This window comes from Venustampulla echinocandica, assembly GCF_003357145.1.
Source record: "Venustampulla echinocandica strain BP 5553 chromosome Unknown scaffold_4, whole genome shotgun sequence".
Taxonomy (NCBI): domain Eukaryota; kingdom Fungi; phylum Ascomycota; class Leotiomycetes; order Helotiales; family Pleuroascaceae; genus Venustampulla; species Venustampulla echinocandica.
In genome coordinates, this window is record NW_022474209.1 from 1,201,464 (window position 1) to 1,213,581 (window position 12,118).

General features: G+C 48.3%; 5 protein-coding genes across 5 annotated transcripts; 3 read left to right on the forward strand and 2 right to left on the reverse strand.

Moving 5' to 3' along the window:
- Positions 1 to 444: 444 nt before the first annotated feature.
- Positions 445 to 1,842, forward strand: BP5553_06703 (uncharacterized protein; the record flags this gene model as incomplete). Its single annotated transcript, XM_032015326.1, has 1 exon — positions 445 to 1,842. The coding sequence occupies one exon, from the start codon at positions 445 to 447 to the stop codon at positions 1,840 to 1,842; it is 1,398 nt and encodes a 465-aa protein (XP_031868747.1).
- Positions 1,843 to 2,391: 549 nt separating this feature from the next.
- BP5553_06704 (Arabinogalactan endo-beta-1,4-galactanase) lies at positions 2,392 to 3,499 on the reverse strand (the record flags this gene model as incomplete). The annotated part of the gene is made up of 2 exons (XM_032015327.1): positions 2,392 to 3,120; positions 3,173 to 3,499. The coding sequence occupies 2 exons, from the start codon at positions 3,497 to 3,499 to the stop codon at positions 2,392 to 2,394; spliced, it is 1,056 nt and encodes a 351-aa protein (XP_031868748.1).
- Positions 3,500 to 5,047: 1,548 nt separating this feature from the next.
- Positions 5,048 to 5,800, forward strand: BP5553_06705 (uncharacterized protein; the record flags this gene model as incomplete). The annotated part of the gene is made up of 3 exons (XM_032015328.1): positions 5,048 to 5,214; positions 5,268 to 5,492; positions 5,548 to 5,800. The coding sequence occupies 3 exons, from the start codon at positions 5,048 to 5,050 to the stop codon at positions 5,798 to 5,800; spliced, it is 645 nt and encodes a 214-aa protein (XP_031868749.1).
- Positions 5,801 to 7,673: 1,873 nt separating this feature from the next.
- BP5553_06706 (Uncharacterized protein) lies at positions 7,674 to 10,185 on the forward strand (the record flags this gene model as incomplete). The annotated part of the gene is made up of 2 exons (XM_032015329.1): positions 7,674 to 7,710; positions 7,766 to 10,185. The coding sequence occupies 2 exons, from the start codon at positions 7,674 to 7,676 to the stop codon at positions 10,183 to 10,185; spliced, it is 2,457 nt and encodes an 818-aa protein (XP_031868750.1).
- A 927-nt stretch (positions 10,186 to 11,112) lies between these two features.
- BP5553_06707 (Acyl-CoA N-acyltransferases (Nat)) lies at positions 11,113 to 11,922 on the reverse strand (the record flags this gene model as incomplete). Its single annotated transcript, XM_032015330.1, has 3 exons — positions 11,113 to 11,399; positions 11,492 to 11,572; positions 11,625 to 11,922. 3 exons carry the CDS (start codon positions 11,920 to 11,922, stop codon positions 11,113 to 11,115), a joined length of 666 nt encoding a protein of 221 aa, XP_031868751.1.
- Between the last annotated feature and the right edge of the window lie 196 nt (positions 11,923 to 12,118).

A 12,118-nucleotide genomic window follows, 5' to 3' on the forward strand; every position in this document is an offset into this window, starting at 1 on the left:
ACCCCTCTGATGGTATATTTGTAGGGCAATCACGCCAATTCGCATTTGCCCAGTTCACTAGCATTCCACAAGCAAGGTACTTTCTTGAAAAGCATTACCCAACAGTATCGCTATATGGTAGATATGATCCGAGCAACTCGGCTGCTGCGCAGCCTGCCAAGGTCCGGATAGCATACAGTCGAGATCGGGACGACCGAGACAAGCCCGGAAAGGGTGAAGATGATTGGAAATGCGAAGTGGTAAGTTTTGGCAACTTTGGCTGAAATTATGTTCTGACCTTCTTTAGTGCCACCTATCCAATTACCCCCACCGAGCTCTATGCTTCCGGTGTAATGCTCCAAGAACTCGTATAATACCCTCTCTAATATTTCCCGTCTGTTTCAGCAACTGTTCCTGACTCGAGTAGGTGCTTCCGCTCATGGGGTTGTAATTGCTCAGACCGCCATGTCCTCGTTCTCTGGCCTTGCGACAACCGGTGATAGCGACGCATCCCCCGATGGCACTGCCTCCCAATTTCTTCTCTTACGCGGTTTAGAGCCAGGCGTTAACGAAGAACTCCTGGCCAAAGGAGTAAGCAAGCTTTATAAAACCCAGGCCAGCACACCTGCAGATGGCCACGCAGCGAAGAAGACGAAGATAGCCTCCACTTCGAATGATGCCAGTCTTGGAGCGAAAGAGGGATCACTACGGCGTGTGCTATTGATTCGTGATAGGCACTCGAACGACAGTTGGAGATTTGGCTTTGCCGAATTCAACACCGTGGAAGATGCACAGGCTGCTATGGCCAAGTACAACGCCTTCGACAAGTTTACCATCTCATCTAAGCCTGTTCTCGCATCGTATATCCATGCTGGAGTCTTTGTGCCTGTGCTCAAACCCCTTGGGAATGACCTATCCAAGTTTACTTTTAGTCCGCTGACAAACCCTGCCGTCAAGTTGATGTATTGGGATGAAGCTGCCTATGCCAATGAACTTGTCACTAGAGCGCCTGATCAACCTTCCGCTGCCAAAATCAAGGAGAGCGAGAATTCAAAGCGCGCAGCTGCCGCGGCTAATGAAGGGCTCGTCGGTACGGCTAAGGATGGAGAGTCGCGAGTAAAGAAACGGAAACTCGAGAAAGACACGAAAGTAGTTGCGCCGCATCTTCAATTTTGGTCTAACAGACATGCCGAGCTTCACCAGATCCCGCCAAAGGATCCCGTGGCTGTGCCTTCAGATTCGCCGCAAACGAAAGCTAATGAGGAGCGCGAACAAGCTTCAAAGACACCTCCAAGTCAGAGCTTTGCTGACTTGGAGCGTAAATGCTGCCTCCTTTGTTCTCGCCAATTCAAAACTGAAGCCGAAGTTAATAAACACGAGCGCATGAGTCAACTGCACCGCGACAACATGAAGAATGAGGAGTTGGTGGCCAAAGCCTTGACCAAACTTAACAAGTCGAAGGGGGCAGGTACAGACAATTCCGCATATCGTGACAGAGCAAAGGAGAGGCGCCAGGCCTTCAACCAACCAAAGCAGCCAGCTGCACAGCACAATCGACCGAAAGCTCCAGGTGCAGATAGCCCTCCTGCTAAAGAGGCTGATACAGCCCCAGCGCCATCAAAAGGCGCAGCCCTACTTGGTAAGATGGGCTGGACAGCTGGGGAGGGGTTGGGAGCTCAGGGAACGGGCAGAACGGAGGCGATAGCTACAGAGCTATACCAGCAGGGTGTAGGACTCGGTGCTCAAGGCGGAAAAATAGGTGATGCCATAGAAGAAGCGCAACGGCAGACAAACGGACGGTATTCTGATTTCCTAACCAAGACGAAGGATAAGGCGAAGGAGCGTTTTGAGAGTCTGGGTTAGGGCCCGGGTGTCCTGATGAGACCCGATTAGGATCAACCGCATCCGCAAAAGGACGGCGGAGAGTGGAAGGAATCGAGAACACTTAGAAAAGTGGTCGGCCCGCACATATTGCTGCCCTTTGTCTGCAAGCTGGCAGCATTCAATTAGCCCCAATAGCCCCAATTTACGGACAGAGTAGGCATATCAATCCACGCGCCTCGCGATGAGGTTAGCCAATATAAACTTATTCAAAATCGTTACTGCTGATGATGACCCATTAAGTACAAGAAGGGGAGTGAATCGAAGGCTGCTTTCCTGTTACTCGCACATAATTTTGCCACTGCGGTTGTATACGCGCGGCGGTCTTGTATCATTAAGAAACGTGCAAGGTGCAGAATCTCTGTTAGTGCTGCGACACGAGTTTGTCAAATTTCTTGAGCCACGGCTGTTTGTGAGGTATATACAATAAGTAAAATGTAAGTACAAGAAATATTACTTAATATACTCAAAATCCACTGCCCTTCTGACTCCTTCTCTTTCTCCCTTTTCAGCTGCCACACCGAACACTCCTTATATCGAGGAGAAAACAGACAAACTCGACCTCGCCGCCAGGTTACCATCAACCATCAAATTATCGGCACACGAGCTTCCCAACCCCCCGTTTCCGACCCACCCAGGCTCCCAATAGAACAGCCCGACTCCCAGAGAATTGCTGACTCCAGCTAGGACCGAAGCGACTTCCTTCATCCAGGTTGTCTGTCCTGCCACACTCTTGGGGATATTCGCTGCATCACTTGGAAAAGTATAGGCTGGATTGGGGCAAGAAACGGGCCAGTCCGTTTCTGCGATTATGATCTGTTTCCCATATCCAGATGCTAGGTTATTCAGGCTCGATTTAAGGGAAGCGAGGGTGGCAGAGGCGCTGTAGAATGGATAGTATGAGAGCCCGATGATGTCGAAGTCGCTCGCAAGGAGCGTTCCTTGGCCCAGAATCAATTTGAAGAACCAGGATTGCGTGCCCCAGTTCCATCCATTATCCGTATGGATCATAATTTTGGGTTTGGGGTTGAGCGTGGAGTCTTTAACTCCCGCTGAGGCGGAGTGTAACAGCCGAGCGAGGTTTCCAGGATTGGAGACCTTACCTAGGGGCCATAGCATACCGTTTGTAATTTCGTTGCCGATGGAGATTAGGGAGAGCGGCGTACCGGCAGTTTGGAAGCTGTTGCAGACTTCTAAGGTGTGGTTATAGACTTTCCAGGCGAGGTTATCTATGTCTGTTGGCCAGCCTGCAGGGAGTGTCTGGTGGAAGGGTTAACTTCTAGTTTCTGAGCACGTATAAGGGGAAACTTACCTGGTGAGCCGGATCGGCCCATGTGTCGCTGAAATGTAAGTCAAGGTAAACATTCAGACCGGCGGCTTTTGCGCGCTGGGCAAGTTTGATGTTATATGCCAAGTTGTAGTTGCCATCCTTTGGGTTCACCCATAGCCGCTGTCGTACTGTGTTTACGCCACTGGATTTGAGAATTGTTTCAAACGGTGCAACGGAGCCAGATGCGGTCTTGAAGGTCTTCCCTAAATTTTCCAAAACTATTGTACTTGACCAATCGACCCCCTTATGCGTCAATCCGCCGGCGGCCAGTGGCGCGAATATGAAAGGAATGAGTGCTTGCAGCAACATAATGAATAGTTGCGAATTACTGCATAGGAATGAAGATAGAGAAATTCAGAGCGGGAATGGCAAAGGAAACCAGAGGAGATAAGGGCCCAGGTAGACTCTATTACTTCGGAGGTAGATCCAGATCTCAGGGACGAGGGGCGATCCCTATGTACTTACAAGGGCAGTTGAACCGACGCTTAAATATTCGACAAACCGCACAAAAATCCAGGTGAAAAGCAAAGATTGGCAGCACCACGTACCGGCAATGGTAATGGTTCTGGGTTATAACCCCGCCGAAGCATATATCCGGGGTCGCGGGGTGGGTTCCAGGCGGCTCATATGCCTCCGCCAATTCATACAATTGGCGCGCAAAGAGGACACGCAGTCGCGTGTTGGCTGCCATGGTTTTGATCGGACGCTGATGCCGGGGAAGAGGGCTTGGTTATAGCGCGGAAGTTCATAGGCTCAATTTTAACGGCCGGTTGCTGTTGTACCATGTCATCGGAAAGATACATATGGCCGTTTCATGAAGCTGTGCGCACAGCACGGAGCGAGGTGCAGTACATGGTACATGGAATGGCGGTTGATACCCAGGTATGATAGGATGCGGTTGCAAACAACGAGCAATCACCAGTGGCTGGGAGCTGGAACCCAGGTACGTGCCACGCTCAGCTGAGTATCTGAGCAATACTCTTATAATAACATATACATGGCATTCCAGCCTAACCTGAGTTTTGTAAGAATATCCCGTTTGAAAGAGATCTATTTTTCTGCAAGTTTTAAATCAACGTTGTCCGTACTTATTATTGACCATCTCCTATCGTACCTGGTAGGCAAGCGAGACAATGCACAGAACCCGGTTAAGACTATGAGCAACGAATAAGCCAAAGTGGTAGTTATAAGTAGATAAAGTCAGTATATACTTAGTAGTAAGCTAAGTAATAGCCCACGACAATTATTCTAATTACATCGTCCGAGTATGAGTCCCACGGTGCTTTGAATATGGCGGTGCTGACGCCAAGTCTGACTTAGCAAGAAACCCATATTCCAGCAATTCCTTCTCCTGAAAAGAACCATCATGCCATGTCCCTCAAGTCATTTCCACAGGCCACTTAATTCTCCATTTCCCGAGGTTCTCAGCCTCCAAATAGGTATGCATGGCGCACGTGCCCTCCATTGCTACCTAAGGTAGGTGCTGATGGACAACTCTAGGCATAGGGCTGTGTTGACTGCCCTGCCTTGCTCGCCGTGAGATGGAGCTCGTCAAACCCTCTAGACGCCCAATCTTATGGCCGTAAGACGTTTTGCCCTGCAATGCTAGTGCTCCTGGACAACGGTTATGCTATCTAGAAGTTGCGAGCTGCGTACCGTAGTACTGCTACAGTAGCAGTATAGGAATGAGGAAGACAGGCGTAAGCGTCGCCTCTGATGAAGCTTGCGACTGCGCAGTTGGGGTTTTGTACCATATATCTCCTTGCCATCTCCTAGAACTATTTTGTCTGATTGTTGGGTTGTTGAATTTCTTTCTACTTCATCGCACGTTTTATTTTTTACTCTGCCTACGCTGTTATGGCCCATGAGCATGCGCCATGGCGCAAATTAGTGCTCATTCCCTGCTGGACATTTCAGCTATTTTTCCTGCTTGTTGAGATCATTCTTCTGGCAGCTGTCCTCAGCTCTCTCGACGTCCTGCCGAAAGATGTCGGTGCTAGTACGCTGGGAAAGGCTACACATATGTATGCATTTTATCAAACACTTGCGCTGCCCTTTTATGCTAACTTTCTTCAAGCGGAGTAGCGCTATGGATTGCGATATGCTCTATAATGCTACTTTTCTCGATTATTGAGATCGTTCTCTTGGACTTGAAGCACTTGAAACCCCTTATCTTTGTTATTATGAATACGTTCAAAACTACTCTCTGGACGGCGTGGTTCTTGATTGATATGGTATCTTTTGCCAAGTCCAAACCAGAGATAGTGGCAATTGTCGGAGCATCTATCGAAGGAGTATTATTGTATGTCATGCGTTTTGCAGGCCTCTAGATGGTCTGGTGGCTAACTATCCTCTAGAGCGAGCTTCTGGGTCCCATTTATATACGGATGCGTTGTCTACCACCGCTGCCGTAATGAGCAGAAATCCTACAGACAAGTTCATATGTCAGAGCACCAACGCAACTCTTCGCACACTCCGAAAAGCACACTAGCGGATGTGGAACTTCAAGAACTATACGATGACATACCAGCTGCCCCAGCCGACACAGGAACCCCTCCGACAGCGAGCTATAATTATCAAAGAGCCAACGGGTTCGAGACGTACAGATAAGGCGGTACCGATACCCTGGAAAGGACGCTGATATTGCACGCTATTCGTGGTCCACCAAGCTGAAGCGAGGCTATTCCGATGGTATACGTACAACATCATGATGGGGAGGCATTTGAGATGGAGACTGGTAGTATGGGCATGAAATGATACACGGGGACATAGATTGTGAGGAATAGGAGCATGATTTGTATGCATTTTACTGTTGGAGCATATGGGAGCTGGAGTTTAGACCAAAGACTAGAGTGGGAAAGGCCTCTGGGTTACAAAATGATATCCGTGTAGATCTGGGATTAATGGGGCTGGGAAATTGAACAAGATATGTTCTTCTTCCAACTTTACATATGAAATTTATGAGCACTTTCCTGTTTAACTTATCATCTCCCCTTTCCTCAGTGACCAGCGCAGGATTCCGTTGACTGAGAATGAGAGTGAGATTAGCAAAGGATGCAACTCACGAGTTACCAACCCACTGTGCTGAATAGTACAACTCCTGTCTACTTCCTCTTCTTTTGGCTCATCGCTGGGCGGCCGGGAGAACTTCGCTACTATTCGAGCAAGCATATATATATTAAAATAAGAAAAGTGCAAGTAACGACAACCTAGCTCTTTAAGACGCTCCCCACAAGCGTCACACGACAACTCATATCGAAGAGAATATAACTAGGTCTAGCGGCACCTTCGAAACGGCAGAGATTAGTTGGCTGTGGGTAACGAACTCTTTTGCCTCCTGCGACTTTGTTTTTATTTTAGGGTGATATTTTCCGTTCGTTTTGTTTATGCTTTTGCTTTCCTTTTATTTTCACTCTTGATTTGACTCCACTTTTCACTCTGGTACTAAAGCAAATGGCTTCGCTTCGGATCTGGGTCATCGCTCTTATGAAGGGGTTGCCTGGAAAGTTCAGTGAATTTAGAAGGGCCATGAGGCTGACGATGTGGATAACGGAACACCTGACATTGAACATGGTGTGATTTTCAACTCTGATAGGAGAGCGTTTAAACCATACTCAAAAATTGCAACGAGAAGTAAGAGTTTTTTAACTGGTGCCACTTCGAAAAGCATAATGGAATTGGTCGATTCCCGCAAAAGATACTACTATTCTAATAATACTTCAAACGGAACCTTGGCTGCGATCCTCTTCCACTAGCATTAGTTCACCGACGTGTCGAACCTCTCGAGCTTCTTCCTCACCCGGTGCTCTGCTTCATTGAGCCTTTCTTCATCCAAGGTCCTAGGTTCCTCAGGGGCTCTCCTATACTTTGAGCGGACGAGGTGTAACCCCCTGTGTGATGGCTGGTTTTTTTATCCCACTCCTCTACTTGGCCCAATAACTTGCACGGGCTTTGGAATATATTACCGGTCGCGACAAAGTGGTTAAAGACACTTTCTGCTATTTATCGGATAACAGAAGCTCTCGTGGGCGAAATTCGGGGTCGTCTGTTTACCTTTTACCGAGTTCGGAAAAGCTCAGGGGCAATTTCGGTCACGTGTTGTTGGCCTGGCGATCCCAGATTTAACCCCTGACGCCGAAAACAAATGTCAACAATCTCAAGAATCAACAATCAGAACCTTCATTATCTATATTTCTAGGCTGAATCACCGCATGGACATCTAATAATTATCGCAATGGCCTGATCAAACATCAGCCATTCTAATTTCGCCCAGATGTCTTGCTCGAGCCCACAGACGGGTGATGCGCGTTTGATGTTGTTCCATAATATTTGGGGAGGCTGAAAATCCTTCCCAGCCATCTTCCTCCCCGCCATCTTTGCAACACAACAGCCACTCAACAGACTGTTTATCAGTCTGGGAGCGCCCTAAGAATGCACTACAGAATACTTTGCATATGCAAAAGCTGCAGCTGCTCCACACAGAATGGATCGTCAGAAAGTTACCGTTCGAAGCGTGCATCGTGAGTATGCTTGATGCGTTGTCCTAAATAATTTTTACTAACCAAGCGGAAATAGATGACCGCCCTACACTACAAAGAATCACCACTGCTGAGCTCCCCACCGTACCTGCACCTGCTCATGTTCGAATCGATGATTGCCCTTCTCTCACTTCCAGTATATCTGACGCCCCGACCGTAATACGTTGGATCACACCCACCTCGCGCAGAGTCTCGCCGCAAGCAAGCTTCGAAACCATCAAGCCGGAAGTCGAACCATCAATTGCTACCAATGAAGCTACATATCCATCAAACAATCCACTGGCTGTGCGATTTGACGAGGACCAGATCAGAAATACTGAACTTGTAGCGTCGAAGCGGGAGGAAAGAATGGAAAATGTTGATCAGGAGTTGAGCCCTCCGACGCCTATGGATGACACACCATATATACGATTCGCGATTGACCAATTGACTCGGGACGAAGAGGTTAAGAGCTCGCAACGGCCAAGCACCTCAACAAGCTCCGAATCTTATCCCGTCGACCGAATCGTACCTGATTATGGCCTTGGGTATATGACGAGTCAAAAGCAAAGGGAAGAGCTTGCGTTGACAAGAAAACATCGTTCTACACCCCCGGGCACCCCCGAAGGACGGTTGTTCAACTTCAACGCCACTCGACCTCTATCGAAGCATTCCAAACTTTCACCCCTCCCTCCCCAAGAGACTGTCTCAGTCAGCCCGGACATCTTCATTCCAGTTGATCCTCCTCTTCATACCCCACGATATCCTAACCTCACGTTTGTACCTACGATTTTACGACCCACCTCAATGATTACGCTAGCGATATTATGCCTCTTGATGATTACTGCGCTGATGTTTTCCGCGATTTATTCGACCTACCACCACGGCCTCTTTGGATGGGCCGGTGGTATACATGGTGGTCGATATGTCCTTTTTGGATTCTTACCACAAATTGTTTCGGCATGTATATTTGTATATGTGCAAGGAGTAATGTCTGCTACGACCAGAATTTTGCCTTATACTCTCATGGCAATAGATGATGCATATATGAGAACTAATGCTTTGTTTTTGGGAATATACCCCGGGAGCATGCTCTGGCCAAGATGGAATGGGCCGCTGAGCATTAACATTTCGAATTCGTTGTTTTGGCTGACGATTTTTACGATACCACTTCAGAGTTGCTTGTTTTCAGTTGTACTGGTGGATGGTATCTGGAGATGGACAATTGTCCAAGGTGTTGCTTGGACACTTGTTGCAGTGTATATTTTGGTTTTGGTGGCTATAGTCATCTCGGGACTATTTTTCTTTCGGCGTACGACCGGGTTGATGTGGGATCCCCGAACGTTGGCGGACACCACCGCGCTGCTACCACGTAGCAACTGCTTGGGAGACTATGCCGGAACCGATGTGTTGAGGGACCAGGAAGACCTTCGGGAAAGGTTGGCTGTGAGAAGCGATCGGCTAGGATACTGGATGACGCAGCACCGTGGCCGAGGACTCTTCTACTGCATAGGAGAGGAGGGAACATCTACCAGGCGATACACTCTCCAGTCTGGAAGAATCCATGAGAAGAATGGACGTGATGAAATCGAGCAGAACTCCGATGTCGAAAAGTCCGCCGATTTATACAACACCGAGACACGATTTCAATACCTGCCGTGGATGCTTCGGGACACCTTTGTCGTGCTCTGGGCGGTTGCGGCTTTCATCACCTTGATTGCGTTGATAGTCGTATCGTCCCTACCCTCGACAGGTATCTGGAATGGATTTCCGCCTTTGGTACCCGTGGTGCCGAATGCATCTGGATTTTCCCCAGCGAATTTCCTACACAGCTTTGTACCATCGATTCTCGGCATGCTTCTGTACATATTCCTTCAGCCTCTTGATATGGCGATCCGGAAACTGCAACCTTGGGTCGAGCTTGGAAATACGGAAGGATCTACAGCGGATAGATCACTTCTGCTTGATTATACCGCAGCACTTCCGATTCAGTGTTCAATCAGCGCACTGCGCCATGGCCACTATCGTGTTGCTAGCGTGTCCCTGATATCGTTTTTGTCCCTCCTCCTACCTGTCTTGGGCGGTGGGCTCTTCTTTCCACTGACGACCGAGAACGAAGTTCGGATGCTCCCCAATCTGCCCGCCTTCTACATCTGCCTTGCAGTTTTGATCTTTTATGTTCTGGCACTGTTCATATTACTTCCAAAGAGAGCGCTTATGAGTCTCCCACATGGCGTGGACTGCCTTGCAGAGATAATCAGCTTTGTGCATGGCAGCCGAATGTTAGAAGATGCGGCTTTTCGCGCACCAAGATCGAAGGCTGATTTAGCATCAAGACTTATGGCTACCCAAGATGGTGGCCGCCATACCAGATATGGTTTTGGTTTGTATAAAGGACGACACGGAAAGCTGTGTATGGGGATTGACAAATTGGGTCGACCGGGCGCAGCAGGTGTTTTGCTGCTCAACGACCAGTGAGATTTATGAGTTTTGATTTAATGATTGATGCATTTTAGCGATTTGATGATTCACGGTGTTACGGAATAGGGATACGAGCTATGGAAATGCTTGATGGGTCAACGGTTAACGGTCAAAGGGCAACAACGGTCTAGAATGTATCATAATATGTATAATGGCAACCTTTACCTCGTCCCGTCTCCATTTGATGGAGATCCGGTATTTTCTTTCGTTCCCTCCCACAACAGCATTTCATTTGCTGCGGGACAAGTTCTATTCTCTTGATATTTCTTTTTGTACTTGCCAAACACTCTGGCCCTTACCTCCTTTCCCTCGAGGATCGGTTCAATCTATGGTATAGGCCTATTTTTGGAGCAAGGAGATCAATTTCGTCCGATTACTCACCACGGTATCTTAAGCCTTTAGCGTGGATATGGGGGTCCATATCTTCTGGTCGACATTTTTGAGCTTTTTGCCTGCTATTCAAACCGACAGGTGTCATACTGCAACAAGTCTATGTTACGACCTTGTTGTACTATCTCCAGATGTACTGCACCTTAATCGTGGTCTTTTATATCCAGTGGAAAGAAGAATTCCTGGTCCTGATACTGATACTAATGTTGGTGTTGGTGTCGACTTCGATATGTTTATATCCAACCCCCACGGTTTTATAACATGGCCAACCCAGCTATCTAAAGATAATGTTAAATATTACCTGGTGAGAGTTAATGTGATCAGTGACCAAGCTCAAGACATCAAAATATGACGAAGATAACCCTTGTTATTCTATCGCGCTGAAATGTACTATGCTAATACGCTAGTTTCCGGGAGCTTCCCTAGCAGTATGAAGTTGCTGGCCCCTATCAGCAACCGAAAGAAGACGAAATGTGGACAGGAGAATGGTATCCGATAACTCAGGATCCGAAAGCAACGATTTGACTCAATTGTCTAAGCTTTCTTTCCTCCGACGGGCCGTAACATCACGAAGCCAGGCACGGGTAGCAGCTTCTTCCTCAGCGCGGTGAACTCTTCGCTGGGCTCGGGTATCTCAGCGTCCAGCAGCAGATTGTCGATGACTTCGAACCCATGAGCCTTATAGAAGCCTTCTCCATCTTCAGTTGACTCGACGAATATCTCGAGACCCATTTCATCCGCCTTCTTCAGACCCCACTTCATCATTATGCTTGCAACCCCACGGTGCCGATGTCCGGGACGTACGACGCAGTAGCTGATCACTATGGGATTGAACATAAGGCGTCAGTTAATCGCGTGGGAAATTGCGACCAGCATAGAATGTCTTGGATCGGCACATGGCAATGGGACTCACGGAAATGGGGTCTGCCCATGATCTTCGGTCGATCTTTCAAGAAGACGGCGATAACATTGTCCGACAACTCTTTCAAAGTACCTTTATGTTTCGATCAGCTTCGCGTCTAAGATCGAGCTCACTTCCTGCTCACCTTCGGGCCACCAATCTGCCACGAGAACTGGAGGACCCGCTTCATATGGATTCGTCTCGTAGACATTCCATTCCATAGCACCAATGGCCTCACCAGTCTCCTCGTCAGTAACGTAGAGCCAGTGGCTGCCGGGATCATGGCGATGCCATAGTGCTTGCCGGGAAGCAAGCTCTTCTGGCGAAGGGCCTTTCAAGATCTCCCAGAAGCCATTAAAGGGGTCAGCGTAACCTGCATTTTCGACGTCGACGATCTTCGCGAACTCATCGTCGCTTCTCAATTCATGGAGTTTGAGCGCCATCTCATTGGTGTGTGTGTTTTGGGTTATCGCGAATGTTTTGGGAGGGGTGATAGGTAGGTACCTGGTAGGGTCCGAAGTACTTTCAATGTGGTGTGGTGGTGAGTGCTACTAGAGTAAACAAACAGGATGTGGAGTTGGTAGGTACTGTAGGTACCTCCCAATGCAGTATCACCGCCGTCCCTTACCTCCACAGTGA